At 39.6% G+C, this 16,093-nt stretch overlaps 1 protein-coding gene across 1 annotated transcript in view; it reads right to left on the reverse strand.

Moving 5' to 3' along the window:
- Positions 1-1,341: 1,341 nt before the first annotated feature.
- atms (RNA polymerase II-associated factor 1-like protein antimeros) overlaps positions 1,342-16,093 on the reverse strand; it is a 51,741-nt gene continuing 36,989 nt past the window's right edge. Inside the window, exons 8-10 of the mRNA XM_067144089.2 lie at positions 12,177-12,523; positions 4,329-4,496; positions 1,342-1,802 (exon numbers count right to left, since the gene is read on the reverse strand). Coding sequence (XP_067000190.1) covers positions 1,495-1,802; positions 4,329-4,496; positions 12,177-12,523 — 823 coding nt within the window. The 3' untranslated portion in view covers positions 1,342-1,494. The remainder of the gene's footprint in view (positions 1,803-4,328; positions 4,497-12,176; positions 12,524-16,093) is intronic.

Consider the following 16,093-nt stretch of genomic DNA (forward strand, 5'->3'; position numbering starts at 1 on the left):
CAGTGGGACGATGACCCCTTTACTCCAATCTTCAAGAATTTTGTTACTTTCCCAAATCACTGATAATACTCTACATAGCCAATTCAAGCCAGGCATTCCAGCTACATTTATCATGTCTGAGCTGAGGTCATCAAAGCCTGGGGACTTCCCATTTTGCAAGCTCTTTAGTGATGTTTCTACCTCAAGCCATGTTAATGGGTATTTGTTGTTTTTGGCTTCATTTACACTACAATCATTGGTGGTGGTGTTGCTCCCATCTCCATTTAACAGCATGTTGAAGTACTTCTTCATTGAGTATGAATATACTGCTTTCAAACCTAAAACAAGCCTCAGATGTCTTTATCCTGTTGCATGTATATTGTCCTGAGAACATGTGATCTTGGATTCTTTCCCCTGAGATTTGAGAACACAACTTCCCCTTTCTTCTTTATCTCTATCAGAGTGTAAACACACTTATTATTATTTATTCTCCAAAGTGCTGTGAACCCTATTTTACCATACGGTACGTTAGGGTTGTAGTTTATACAAAATATACACTTTCTCTGATAAAATTCAATACTAAACAGCAAAATAGACATGAAGTGTAAACACACTTATCTGATATGCTCAGCATGCCTTTGAACAACTTACAACACACCTAAACATATCCTTGGCTGGAAGTTAAACAATAAGTGAATCTGGCTCTTACTTAATGCAGGATCGCCAGTATCTCCACTGCTTAAACTTCAGAATGTTTATCAAACCAAAGAGAAAATTAGCTTGACTGTCTGGCATCTACTTCCAAAATCTGGTCTGTATCTTATGTACCTCAGCTTCAGTGAAGTCATGGCAACTGTAGTGGCATTTACAAGTAGCCTACACAAAGAAAAGAACAAAATAAAATGCAATACCTATTTTCATAAATAAAGAACTAGTATGAACGTTATGTCAAGATGCTAACAATAACGAATTATCACTTTGAATGGAATAGGTTTCAGAGGCATTTAGGCAACTGAAATATCACTATGATTAACTATAATAGCTATAGACAAGGTTTACATGCAGTTGACTGTCAACTAATGGTGTAAATGTTCTAATTAATTCCACCAGAGGCACAGGCTGAACTACCTTCTCCAAACCAAACCTCGTAGAATTAACATGTTCCATTTTGAGTCGATCTACTAATCTACCTGTTAAATTATTTCTAAATTAGTAGTGTTTGAAAACGATTAATAGTATAGTTAGAAGAAACCTAGATTGAAACACAGATAAGGAGGAACAATGGTGGTTGGATAAAGGAAGAGGGAAAGGTGTCAAACATCCCAACCTAGTGGGAGCTGATTGAAGGAAATGTTTTTAACATCGATTTACTTCAGTTTTACTTAATATTAAAACAAAATAAATACTCTGTTAGAGTCACAGTAATGTGTTCATTGTGATCTCTTTAATAAGAGAAGTTTGAGCACATTCAACCTTCCTCATTTCATTCTTTTAGTCTACCATTCCTTTGAGTATTTACTTTTCCCCATCATCACTGTCACTTTCACTGCCACTGCTGCTACCACTACCACTACTACTTGCACTTCCACTAGCAGCACTTTTCTCAGGACTTGCAGACCTAGATCGGGAACGAGACTTGGAACGAGATGCCGATCGAGACCGTGATTTGGACTTTGACTTAGAACGCGATCTTGATCGGGACTTAGAGCGAGCAGCAGATGGCGACCGTGATGGTGATCGGGACTTATTGCTTGCGGGGGATGAACTTCGAGAGCCTGAACTTTTAGAACGAGCTTGTTCCTCTTCTTCGCTACCACTTCCACCTGCAAGCAAGTATGAACAGTCAATAAATATACTTACAAATAGTAAATAAAAATAATTTATTTTATCTTATGACATAAGATGCACAGTATGCGGCAAAACAAATGATCATTTCCTGTCCATGTTTCCCAGTAACAAAATATTTATTTATTGATACTGGTAATAGTTTAACATATTGTGAATTCAATGTAGTGTTGATTTCTGCACTTATGGTTCTCATAACAGAATAGAAGGTTTTTATCGTGGAACATAATTTCTGGTCATACAGAGTGGCGCATCAGAATAGCCCAAGTTTGCTTCACGTTAAACAACAGTATAAGGAGCGATTTAATAAGGAGGCACCAAACAACATAACAATGTTAGCTGTCCTTGACAAGTTCTGTCATATGTGATCGGTCTCATATCAATGGAAGGGGACAACAGGAACTGTCACCCCAAACAAGAATCATGGACGATTTCTCCAACTGGTGTTACAGTCCCCAAAGTGTACTCTTTGAAGAACATCACTGAAACTTGGTTGTGATAGGTCTGTTAAGTGGATGTTACAAGAGATGGATGGATTTGCATACTACATTCAAGTTGCTCAGTATCTAACAGAAAGGGATAAGTGAGCCCAATTAAAGGAAATGCCATTTGGTCCTTGTTTCAATGACGGTGAAATCCTGACATCACCTCCCCGTGGTAGAGAGGGGGCAACGACTGCATATAAAAATTATATTTTATATGCAGGCGGCTAACGAATGAAGGGACCGATTATCTCCCGGTATAAGGAGATCCCCTATACCAAGTGCCAACAGTATCTTTGAGAGTGGATGAGCGGGTATGGGTAAGGGCACTCTATTGTCCTGGGGACAAGAAATTGTTCCCAAAGGCGGAGGAACCAGTTTGGTCAACGGCATTAGGATGCAGAAGGCAACGGGAAACCACTGCATTAAAGATCCTGAGAGATATTCCAATAAATTCACATGGCATGGCTGCAACATCAAGATCAGAGCTGGCCTTGTGGATCGTCTACCTCTGTTTGGAGACGACGTCTTAAGAAGAAGAAGTCAAGTGTTGAACATGACATATCAAGATTTCTTCTGCAACATATGGTTTTCAGATTGAAGCCATCATCACTCTGATGACTACATCAACCGACAAACTACTTGTTTTTTGGGAGATTTTAATGCCCTGATGTCATTATACAACAAAAACATGTGTCCACCATCTTGATCCCACGAAGAAGCCAAACGGTTTTGACCTACCGAGGAACCTCTGGTGCCATATCAACAGGTTAAGGACTGGACATGGTTGTTGCAATTATTTCAGGTACAAGTGGGGATGGACCAGTTCACCAATGTGTGACTGTAACCTGGAAGAACAGACGATTGAGCACCTGGTCCAACGCGGTCCTCTTCATTCGTACCCTGACACTCCTGATGATTTGTTCGCTCTCACACCTGGTTTAACTGAATGGCTGAGAAGGATGGACTTTAAAGTTTGATTTTGCCTTGTATATATAATGTATAAAATCACCATATATTTAAATTTTAAAAATTGTACAGAAACCACTCCACAGTGTGCGGATTACAATTTAGTATACCGCATCGTCATGGCCCTTGCTTCGTTGAGGATATTGCACAGACTCCAAAAGCAGTGAACCAGATAGTCTACAAAGACCTCATTATCACCCTGTTCAAGCAGGATTTGCACAATTTTTATCACTTCAGAAATGTTTCCCTCCAACAACAATGGATACAACAAGACGGAGCTACGGTCCACACCCTGAGGGAGTCACCCTTCCGCAACAATACTTTGGGAATCGCTCATTTCTCATGGGACTCCATTCCTACAACCTTTCTGCTCCCCGGATCTTAAAGCCCAAGATTCCTACAAAAGGGGTATGCTGAATGAATCACTTTTCAGAGAGATGAGGTGGTGGTAGTGGTGATTATTATTTTAAGAGGAAGTACAACTAGACAACCATCCTCTATGTAACAGTAATCAGAAAGAAGAAATGGAAGGGATCTGACACTTCGAAAAATGAAGATATCGGCCAAGGAAAGACAAGGGCCACAAAGGGCGTGAAAATGAAAGACTCTAGGCCATGAAAAGCTAATACAGTCGGGGTCGGAAAAGAACAAGAGTTGACCAAGGGAGGTCGGATAGGATGGATGAAAGTGAGGAGCCTGGCAGAAGTAAGGGGAAGCAATGCCAGGACTCAGCTAAGGGCCCCGTAGTCGCCAACCCACGCTCCAAAGTTCAGAGCCCCTGCAGTCTTAGATGACCCACCTACAATTATTCCTGAATTACATGAGTAGATGTTATTTTTTGTCCTTATAGTAACATATGTTCGTCAACATGTCCAATATCTTCAGAAATGTGATGAACCATGTGCGGCAGGCGAGGGTACACATTCTGAACATACACTGTGCCAACATTTTAAATAACATTTCAGTGTTGATTGTTTAGCCACATACGGTAGATACTACAGAGATAAAATAGGCATGTATTGAGAAGGAAGGAACTATAGCATACAATCTTACCTCCTTCGCTGTCGCTCTTCTCCTTCTCGCTGGCCTCGCTTTCATTTCTCTGCTCCTGGTCACTCTCAGCCTTCTCACTGCCACTTTGCTTCTCATCTTCATCTCCACTCCTTTTCTCTTCATCCTCATCTCCACTTCTCCTATCTTCTTCCTCTTCTTCCTCATCACCTGCACATAAATTAATGAATCTAATGAGATAAAAATATATAATAATTTCGTACTGATACATTATGCAAGAGTCCTAGTTAAGAGTGAATGTGCGTGTGTAATTGTGTTATCATTAGGCTTTCAATGTTGCATACATTATATATGCAACCTGCATATTTGAGACATTTTTCTCGTAGTATATTTTCTTCCATGAGGGCATATTTTAATATCTACTGAAAGTTGGAGAAAATCATAAAACACTTATGTTCATAATAGCTATTCATGCATTAGTCGTGCCATGTTCAGGAAGATAAACCGAGTTGGTTTTCACTAGTCCCTGGACGTGGCTTGTTTGCCTGCAACATAATTGCTGTCCCATGCAAGTTAATCGGAACAAGGCTTAAAAATCACGGGAATAGAACCAGCTTTTTTTATTATTGTCCCAATGGTTGATAACACTATGCTACACACTGTTCGGCCCCACGGCGCAGGGGGCAACACGTCTGCCTGTCACCCGGCGGCCCCGGGTTCGATTCCTGGCCGGGTCAGGTGTTTTTAACTGTAAATGATTAATATCCCTGGCCTGGGGACTGGGTGTCTGTGTCGTCCTTAACGTTCCTTTCCTCACATTCAACACTTTACACTCCCGCCATTTCCAAATACACAGAAGTTCACAACATATGGTGTAAAGTAGGGGTAAAAGGTCTTAGGTCAATGCCCCGAATAAACTGCATTTTAAAAAATGCTACACACTGCTTATCCTTAGATTCTGTACTTTCTATGTGTTGTTTGTTTGACTGAATAGTCATTTCTTTGCGCGATAACTGTTTTAAGTTACAAGTGAATTTTGACGTTACACTGAGATTCATAATATCTGTCTCCAATGGATAAAACTCTCACAGAAAGTGTACTGGAATTGTAGCATTGTCACAGAACACTTCTATGACACAAGGAGAGATAATTACTATACTCTGAGTTGGTGTAGATACTGTAAACTGAAATATTCAGGGACACCAAGAGAATGGCTCAATTTCATCCAAGGAAAAGGGAAACAAAGGCAGGAAACAATGTCCATTTTTCCTCAGAAGAAGCAAACTGAACCTCAGCCTCACTTCTGTGCACTTTGTTCACAAATCAGAGGAAAAGAGAGTGAAATCTGCACGACTACAATGCCTGTCGCAGACTTCTAGTGGGTGGAAAGAAAGCCCAGGAAGTGTGGGCATGTACTCATTTGAATAGAACAACAGAACAAAAGAAGAAAGTGCCTTTCGCTAACAAAAGTGCAGGGGCACCGAGCAAAGCAGCTAGCAAATTCAGCCCATTTGCAACAGAATGTAAATGAGAAGAAGTGCCAGTCCATGCCATTATGAAAAGTGGCCAATACAATAAAACACTGGAAAGGAGTTCTTTGCGAGCTGCAGAAAAGGTTTCTATATGGTAATCACGTTACGAGTACCATTTCCTTCTGTGCATCATAGCTCTTCTCAGTCTCAGCTTGATTGTGTATGCTGTCTTCTTGCTACAAAATTTGCAATGTCTACTGTTAGTGAAGTATGCCTATGTTCAGAAGTTTCAACAAGAAAGGTTTATAAAATTACATTTTTGATTGGTGAAGGATGCCATTTGTCGGAGTAAGCTGCAAATTATTACAAGGTGAATCAATCACTGCAAAAATCAATGTAGGTCTGCAGATAAAGCTTTTTAAGGGAGAAACTTGCCATCAGGACACCTCCCAACTCATTCTCACAACAAACGGCTGCATGGCACATACTCTAAGAGGGCACAAAGCCATCATTTTTAGCAAGTCTCTCTATTAAGAAGCATAAAGGCTATTCTTGTTTATTACGATGGTTTGTTGAACAAATGCTGTCAACAGGTCGAAGAGTGGCTACACACTGGAAATTATCCAAAGGAGACCCAAGGGATGGTGTAATGATGGGCCAATACATTACACAACAGGAGGAACATTAATCTACGCAACCAAATTAAACAGAGTAATGTGTTACGTAGTGGATTCTGGAGTGACAAATGTTGATTAAAAGAAGAAGAATATATTTACAATACTTACCTTGAGAAACATAGTGCTATCATTTGTTAGGTCTGATATATAATCAGGTATGTTATATTAAAAGATTATACTTTTGATCACTTGTGCTGACCGGTAAATGTGTTTGTCCTATTATGTGCTCCTATCCACGTGTCTATCCTTTATACTATGTGATAATGTTTCTCAGATGTACAAAGCAGGATAATCACATATGGCTTGGTATGTCGTCTCATATTTACGTCATACTTCTAGTACCGTTTCATTTTCATTTGCTATTTCTTCCATACACACTATAAATACAATCATGAAAAATAAATAAAATACACACTCTACCAGACATACAAAATTTGGTTTCACATAACAAGAAGGTTTTGGTTGAACCATTCACAAACCTGGATACAGTGAAGCATGGTTAGTACAGTGAGCATAACAGATTGCATTCTCTTCTATGTATATTCTTAATTATATAACGGATAAAAACCAGGTAATTTGTCAAAAAGAGAAAAAATTAATTGATGGTTAAGTCAGCACCAATACAGATATGAAGAGTGCTTATAAGGCGCAGGTGATGAACAATTATACATCCACCATCAATACCTACTGTAGTCTAGGCATAAATACTGCAACACTTGCACTGAAGGTTAGTTCTGTGACCAGTGTGTGTTCAACAGTGAAAGTATGGTTTTCCTTCACTTAAGCATGGAGTGGGGTGAATATGAAACAGGGTAGCTGTAATTGCTTTGCACAAGGTTGAAAATTCACCAACAAAGATTTTGCAAACCCTGAAACGGCTGAAAATTGGCAAGCAATTTGTCTACTAGACAATCCAGCAATTTACCAAGACAGTCAGTGTTTAAAGTGAGAACAGTGGTGGCCCATATCTAGCAAAATCCCATCCAGAAGCAGAAGATAATGGCATGGAAGTGCGACGTTTCACCACAATCAATATCAAGGCTACTTTCTGAAGACCCTCAGCAGAGCACCCGACATTTCAGACACTGCAGATGAAGCAGTAGAGGAAACTGAAATCAAGGCAGCTCCTGCAGCAGTACGCCAACTATGGGCATCAAAGCATTCTCTTTACTGACAAGAAGTCTTCACCATTCAAGAGAGCTTTAATCACTAGAACGATGGGGTATATGCAACAAGTTCTCAGGAAGCTCATGAGAGGGTTTTTAAGGTCCAGAGAAGTCCAGAGAGAAACTTTTCTGGAACCTCTTGTGAAAGACTTGAGTAACAGCATGTTTAACAATGAGCATGATTTTCTACCAACTCATAAGATAAGGGCGAGCCAATAATGCACCAAATTTCATTTCCAGACTGCAGAGTGACCTCCAGGAAGTTTGAAGCATTCCTTGGTAGCAGCAGTGACAGATTTACAGATTGATACCATCTTCTTTTTGTGATAGATGACTGGCTAAAGATACTCCAAGCCTGTGTGTGCACGCTAACGGTGGTCCTTTTGAAGACTGATTGGTACAACCTGTGAGTAATGTATATGTCTAACATATTAAAAGAAAATTGAAATATCTCAAAACATATCTCACTCATTCACAAAATTCTTTGCGACAGTATTTATGGCTAGGCTGGGTACAACCATGAGCGATCGTAGGAAAATTGAAGATGCTTGTCTGGTAGGTATGACATTGGGTATGGCGTTTAGTGCTGGGAGTGTCCGAGGACATGCTCGGCTTGCCAGGTACAGGTCTTTTGTTTTGACTCCCGTAGGTGACCTGTGCATCGTGATGAGGATGAAATAATGAAAAAGACACATATACTCAGCCCCCGTGCCAGCGAAATTAACCAAACATCATCCTCCTAAACCATCTCCATTTTCCCGGGTGTGGTATATGAGCCTCCTGCATCTCATCCTGTCCTTGTACCATTCCTCCTCCACCAACTTGTCCCAATCATAATCTCTCAGCAGTTCATAGTTCTTAACTAAATCTATCCATTTCCTTTGTAGCCTTCCCACGGGTCGTCTTCATTCTACTTTTCTGTCAAATTCTTCCTTGCAGTTCTGTTAACTGGCATCCTCTTCATGTGACCAAACCACTTCAGTCTTGATATCTGAATCTTATTGAGCAGAGAATTATCTATTCCTACTTCTCTAATTTTCTCATTCCTAATCTTGTCTTTCCTGGTTTTCTGGACCATAGTGTGTAAAAATTTCATTTCAGTTGCCTGGAGTTTGGAATTATCTCTATTGGTCAGGGTTGTGGTTTCGAGGCTGTATGTAAGAATTGGTGTATAATAGGACTTGTACAATGTCATTTTTGTTTTCATAGGTATTTGCTCATCCCACAGCAGGTGTCTTACCTGGTGGTAAAATTCTGTTGCCATATTGATTTGATTGTTCACCTCATGTTTTGCTAGGTTGTCATTTGATAGAACGCTACCCAAACATTTGAAAACTGGAACGCTGTCCAGTTGGGCTTCATTTAACATGACTATTGGTTCTGCTCCTTCCCCATACACTTTCATCACCATCGCCCTTATCTTACTGATGTTTAAACCATATTTCTTAAACTCCTCATTCCAGCTTTGCATTCTCTCTCCCAATTCTTCTTCTGAGTCACTCCATATCACAACATCATCTGCAAATGTGGTTTTGATATCTCCATGTTCTTTCCTTTTAACACGTTGACTGCCAGGACATATAGCAAGAAATGTCCCGGTGGCCAAAGCATTTTTTCTACTATGCATGTAGTAAATAAGCATTAAAGCAAAATTCAAAGTGATATTTCACTTAAGTGTTCAATGTACGTACGAAATACAATAAAATTTCTCAGCACCCCGAGGTACCGCCGTGGCCCCACAGAAAAGTTCACTGCATGGTCTTGCCTAGACGGCCAGAGCAGTACAGTCTAGCGGTACCAGAAGCTTGCATCGCTTGATAATACACATTGTAGATAACAGAGCGAGCCACGATTTGTTTAATAGCGCTTACAATTACAATCGCAAGGCACTGATTCTTTTACAGTAGGGTGTGTGTGAAATACTTGCAAGATATTTCTAAGTTATTTTACCAGTGAACAGAGAGGTTAGTTATAAAAATGAAACAGTTTTCTTTCCGAACTCGGAAGATAATGACGCTAGCTCTTCAGTATGAGATCACTGGTAAGTAGTGTCCATGTCAAACTGGTCACATTTTGCAACACAAAAAACTCTTCACCAAATTAAATTTGAAGGATATTTATTTTCTATTTACTCCTTGCCAAATGCTCAACAGTAATGTAAAATTTTGCTATGTTGTCGATGAATGTTGTCAATTTAGAAAATGCAAATACGCTCATTTTTACGCTATATTTATTGCGATAACCGTATAAATCAGCTCAGGTATGAGTGCAACAATTTGGAAGAAATCAGTGTAACCTATTGATTAGGTAATCATAAGCTTGGGGTGAAAATGGAAAATCACAGAAATCCATAACCAGGTTTCCCGACAGTAGTATTCAAGCCCACGATCTCCAAAATCTTGAGCTTGCGAGTTAGCTAACCCGGCACACCTAAGCGCATGGCTAAACTGATTGGACAAATACTCACATATTGCCAATGAAAGGAGGTTGGATTAATAAAAAATAAAGACTATATTTTGGAAACCAAGGACGCCAGGATTTGCTCCGAGGCCATAGCGGTACGCTAGCATAGCGAATTCAACAGCTCAGCGGTCCGCCGACCCGGCAGGGAAAGTCAAATAGCAACACCTGTCAGCGGTACTTTGTACCGCCGTGGCCTCGTGAGACACTCACTCAGCGGTACAATGTACCGCTCTGGCAGCCAACGTGTTAATAGATTTCATTACTACATCCATCACAATAATAAATAGAAGTGGTGACAATGAGCTGCCCTGCTGCACTCCTCTCTGTTTCAAACCAGTCCAACAAACCACATCCTACTTGAATACAACCATTCCCACTATACAACTTTTTCACTTTGTCAATGAGGCTGTCTCGCACTTGAAGTTCTTTCATGCATTGCCAAATTCTTTCCCTTGGTACACTGTTGTAGGCTTGCTCAATGTTCAAAAATATTACAAATAAAGGCTTGTTCTTCTCCCAGTATTTTTCCATTAGCATCCTAATTGCAAATACAATATCTGTAGTTGACCTTCCTGGTCTGAAACCATACTGCTCTTCTTCCAAAATTGGTTCAACAATATCACTGATTCTCTTCTCTCTTCTTAATTCTCAATCCTAAGATTGGTTGGCAGCATCACTGATTCTGGTCTCTATTATTTTTTCCCAATATTTTCAGGACATGAGACAGTAGTGTGATACCACGATAATTAATACATTTTCGTCGGGTTCCTTTCTTGAACAGAGGTACAATGATGCCTATCTTGCAGTCCTCAGGAATAGTATTTTCCTCCCATATCTTGTTGAGCAGTCTGTAGAGCCATTGGATTCCTGGAATTCCCGCCGCTTTCAGCATATCTGCACTTAGTTCGTCTATGCCCACTGCCTTTCCTTTCTTCATCTTCTTGAGCAGATTTTCAAACTCAAGCCACGTAACTGGTGGTTCGGTTGTGGTTCCTCAACTTGGCTCTCCTCTAACCAACGATGGTTAAAATTCCCGAACCTGCCGGGAATCGAACCTGGGACCCCTGTGACCAAAGGCCAGCACGCTAACCATTTCGCCATAGAGCCAGACATCTGGTAGGTGGGAAGATTAAACATGTCCATGGTTATAAGCTGAATTAGGATCAGCACTAGGCAGCAAACAAATCAATGAACATAGTATGATGTGTCCAGTTCTGTCATAGAAAAATTAGTAGAATTACTAGATACTGATGCGTGTAACTTACAACAGAAGGAAAAGCAGTCTATTTTCAAGACTAAAATTTACACATAACTCACAATATTTTTACAGCCCTGATGATTTTATGTTATTGTGCAACAGAAATTATTTTTTAAACATAGTACATAATAATGAAGAAATTCGGAAGTAACCACTATCTAAACTTGGATCTGAGACTTTGAACAATCAGGGGCTGCACATTTCCCTCACTGATATATGGGGACGAAGGATGGACGTTGACCAAGACTCTGTGCAAAAGACTGGAACCCTTTGAGATGTGGGTCTGCCAGTGAATGTTACGAATCTCAAGGACAGGTGGAATGAAAAATTCTGAGGTGATGGATAGACTAAACAAGAGAACTGAAGTATTATTTTCCACCAAAGAACAGAATCTTTAATATTTTGGACAAGTGATACATGTAGGGTAAGACAAAAGGCCAATGCAGACCTTGCCAAAGAAAAACTTCCTTGATGATGAACCTCAGGGACAGGTACAGAACGAGCACAGTTTAAATTTTTCAAGTAGCAACCTCAAAAACAAAGTCTGCCATGATGACTGCAAACCTTAAATGAAGATGGCAAAAAGAGACTTGTCAATAATAACTGTTATAAACACTATATTTTTCCTTCAACCCCAGCCTCAATTTTATTTTTCTCATTTTTGTTAAGCACCTGTTCTTTGTCAAGTTGTTTGGTCAAAGAAAAGCACGCTACTATGTTAGATATCGTGGCTTTCTGGGTTTATGATGCGTGAAAAGCAACAAACTACCAGGAAGAACCTAAATATTATCCTATCTGCTGTAATTGCCATGTTCATTGTCAAGCTTATCAAGAAATTGCTCATTTGACCTCACCTGACTTGTTTTCACGCTCGTCCGTCTCAGCTTCGGCAGCAGTTTCACCATCACCTTCTGCCTCTTCTTGATCACCCTCCTCACGTTCACCCTCTCCTTCTTCGTCATCGTCTTTCTTTTCTTCCTCCTCCTCATCCTCATCTCCATCTTGCTGCTGGCTCTCCTGCTCTTGTTCTTGTTCCTGCTCTTCCTCTTCCTCGTCCTCCTCCTCACCAGGGGCCTCCAGCAGCCGCTCCCGGTATCGCTGCATTCTGTACTCCTGAGCGTTGAGAGGTCTGTGGCGGACTACTAGACGTGTATTATTGGGCTGTTGACCAACCTTCTGACGACGTTTACTCAAACGAACCCTATAAGAAATTATTTTTTAATCAATGTTAATACATACATTGGAAATTATAAGAATAATAAGAAGAAGAATAGGCAGGAGCTGGGTAAGGAAAAAAGAGGAGGAGGATGATGATGATGATGATTAACCCATTGAGCCCTGCATATTTGTTGGATTGAAACTGCACTGGTGCTGGGATTATTTTGGAGGAAATATAGTGTTGCTTCATATCATGAGAAACTTCTTACTTACAAGATCATTAAAGATTTAAATATACATGAAAACAAAGAATTTCATACCACAAACTGCGGAACAAGGAATACTGTAAAACATTTTATTTTATTAGCATCACGAGACCGTACTCAGTCGGGAGTCCGCCTGCTGAGCTGTAACACAGTCTTCTCTTAGCACTTCCTCTTCGATTTCTACATCTATTTGTACTTCAGAAGCGTTGCTCACACTAGTACTAATATTACTACTAATTTCACTGAAAAAATTACATTCCTAATCATCATTACTTCCTAAAAAGGGTTATATATCAGGAAATATCAGTTCTATACTGGCAGCCATCTTGTTTGCAAGCAAATCTCAAAGCTAGAGATAGCCCACTTCAAACTAATATTACCAAGCACACTATCGATATATATTACCAAAGAGCATATAACATTGCAAAGAAAGACTCCCTACACAAATCACAAAAGCAACTCACTCTGCCATCTCTTGAGGAAAAGTTGAATTAGTAGTAAAAGGAGACAACGGAACAGTTCCGTGGCTCAGGCCCAATGAGTTAAGGATGCAAACACCTGTGCGAGATGCACTGCATATATATCAAAATCTTTTCCCGTCAAAGAACAGATTATCAACAAATTCAGACACCGACCCAAGACCATTCTTACTAAAGAAAACTCTAAAAACGCCACTTCTTCCACCTTTACTTTCAACAAAGATGTCTACAAAATCACCAATCTCTTCAGATAACGTAAAAATGTCTTTCAAACAAATAACAAGAACTTTGAAATTCTGCACAATTCCCCATCAGTTAACATGTCCAATACTTTCTTAAAGTCCGGAATCTATAGATTCAAATGCAATGACTGCAATTCCTCATACATAGAGGCATGATTTTTCGCATTAATTTTTGAACGATTTCGCAAGAAGGATACTAATTTTCACGTTATTTCGCGAAATAGACATTGCCGTATCGCTTTAATTTCGCTTTAATGAAATTCTAAAATTAATCATTGTTTCCTTAGTTGGTTGGCTGTGGGAAGGTCTCCAAATCCTAACCAATAGAAAATAGAAAAATCTTTATCAGAAAGAGGTCTTAGAAAACCTAGTCTTACTATCACTGATCGTTGATTGTGGAGGTTTAATTGATGGACTGTATATGCCTGGTACATACTTTCGAAGCCATTTCCGGACTGCAGGGTCGTCTACTTTCTCCAGCGTGATGTTGGCTTTGAGTAGCATCGCTGTTGTGAATAAATTCTACTTTTTCACTATTAGCTTTCTTTTGCATATCTAATGAAAGTTCTATTGTTGCCTGCCGTTTCACTGTTGGAGTGCTAAATTTACGTTCTGAATGTTCCTTATTTTTAAAACAATGTTTTGAGACAGCATTTCTTTTCTCCCACTCGATACGAACATTACTAAATCTACAAATTAAAATATTGCTTTCCGAAACGTATAAACCTTCACTCGTAAACTGTTTAGCTCTGCTGTGCACCGTAACACTTGACGAGCGACCCATCTTCGCTACTGTCTGTGATCACTTTCTTAATTTTACCTGACCACGAAGCCGAATGACACCGGTCAATTGTGCTGCTTGTTGACGTCATTAGGGATTACAGGATTGTACAATGCCATGAGGAGTCAGGCTGGGGTGGGATTACCAGCCACCACAAGAACAACATTCCAAACAATTCGTTTGGCAAGAAGCCTGGAGCCAACCCCTTTTCTGTGATGCCATGTCTTAAAGAGATTTTCCAGAACATTAATGATAACATATTTCTTTCCTATTGATGAATCTTTGTTCGTTCGTCCTTTTCTTTTCATACATAATCTTGGAACAAAATATGAAGTTTGTTGTTCACTACAGATTTTGCTGTAATATTGCGCTTATCGCGAAATGATTGAATTTTGCTTTAAAATAGCCTTATCGCTTTAATTCGCGATCATAATATCCATATTTTCTTAACCAGAAACATATGATTTGTAAAGATATCGCAAAATCGCTTCAAAATATTTTTTGTCGCGTTTATCGTTAATGCGAAAAATCATGCCTCTACTCATACGTCAGGCAAACAGGACGCAGTTTCACCACTAGATATTCAGAGCACATCAACGCTATAAGATACAATAGGTTTTCAGCAATAGGTCAACACATCCCTGCCTCCAACCAAAAGTTTACCGACATTGAACACGATTTAGAGATCCTTCAAAAGGCCGATAAAGGGCCTCTCATGAACATAATCGAAAACTGTTTCATCCATTTCGATCAATACTTTAATCCTAACTTCAACTTAAATGAAATCTCTGACAAGCCTAATATCCTTTTCGAATCCTTAATTAACTTGTTTAAAAATATCAGATTTCCAAACACTAGCACTATCTTTCAAGCCATGTGCAATCCACATCCCCGTCACTTACCCCCACTACCTCATCCCTCTGCCCCACCATAGCCCTACTCCTCAGCTTTAGCTCCTTTTCCCCCTTTCCCTCCCCTCACTCTCCCTTCCCTTCCGCTACTTGGCCTCCATTATTGCTCTCTTCATTAGCCCAGCTCCTCTCCTTTCAACATCTATGCCATCACGCTACTCAAGGTGAGTTTGCCTCCTTTCCCTTATATTTCTTTTGGCTATGTACATTTATATCACGCCTAATTTGGCTTTCAATCTTTTCGTCAGGTCTCCACGTTTCCATACTGAACTGGGAATCGTGACATTAATTCAAATTATGATCTTCACAAGACCACATTGTTGGCTTCAAAACCACCTGAATTAAGCCTGTTAATTACCGCAACTTAAGAGAACAAGATTATTCATCCCACTGATAACATATGAGGCCTTATGATTTATGCACTTCAAGCTGGACTATTCTCTTGTTTATCAAGACTCAACAACTGGGATACCTTCTCAAAAATGTTATGTTTTACAGTCAGACACACCACATCATTTCAACTGGTTATAATCTAACAGCGACTTTATAGGTGCTGTATGTTTTAGATGGTTATACGCACCATACCTTCATCATTTTAATGTTATATTTAAAATTTGCCTTAGTTGGTACATTTAAATGTTGTATATAGATACACCTTATGTTCTACAAACCTCAAGCTGGACTACTTTCTCGTGTATCATACCCTAACTATTGTTACCTTCTCTGTTTTGATTTCATTGTTTTAACTTTTGACAATTTAGCTTTCAACACGAATCCTTGTATTTGCTGTCATGTGTTTTATATTTCAACTAGTCACAGTTTAACATTTGTCTTGTAGGTGCTATCATGTGTTATATATTGCTATTCGATAAGTTGGATTTTGCTCAATTGATTTGTTGGCTGATGATGACGCGCAATGAGCGTCGAAACTAGT

The sequence above is a fragment of the Anabrus simplex genome, chromosome 3 (assembly GCF_040414725.1).
Source record: "Anabrus simplex isolate iqAnaSimp1 chromosome 3, ASM4041472v1, whole genome shotgun sequence".
NCBI classification, from domain to species: Eukaryota; Metazoa; Arthropoda; class Insecta; order Orthoptera; family Tettigoniidae; genus Anabrus; species Anabrus simplex.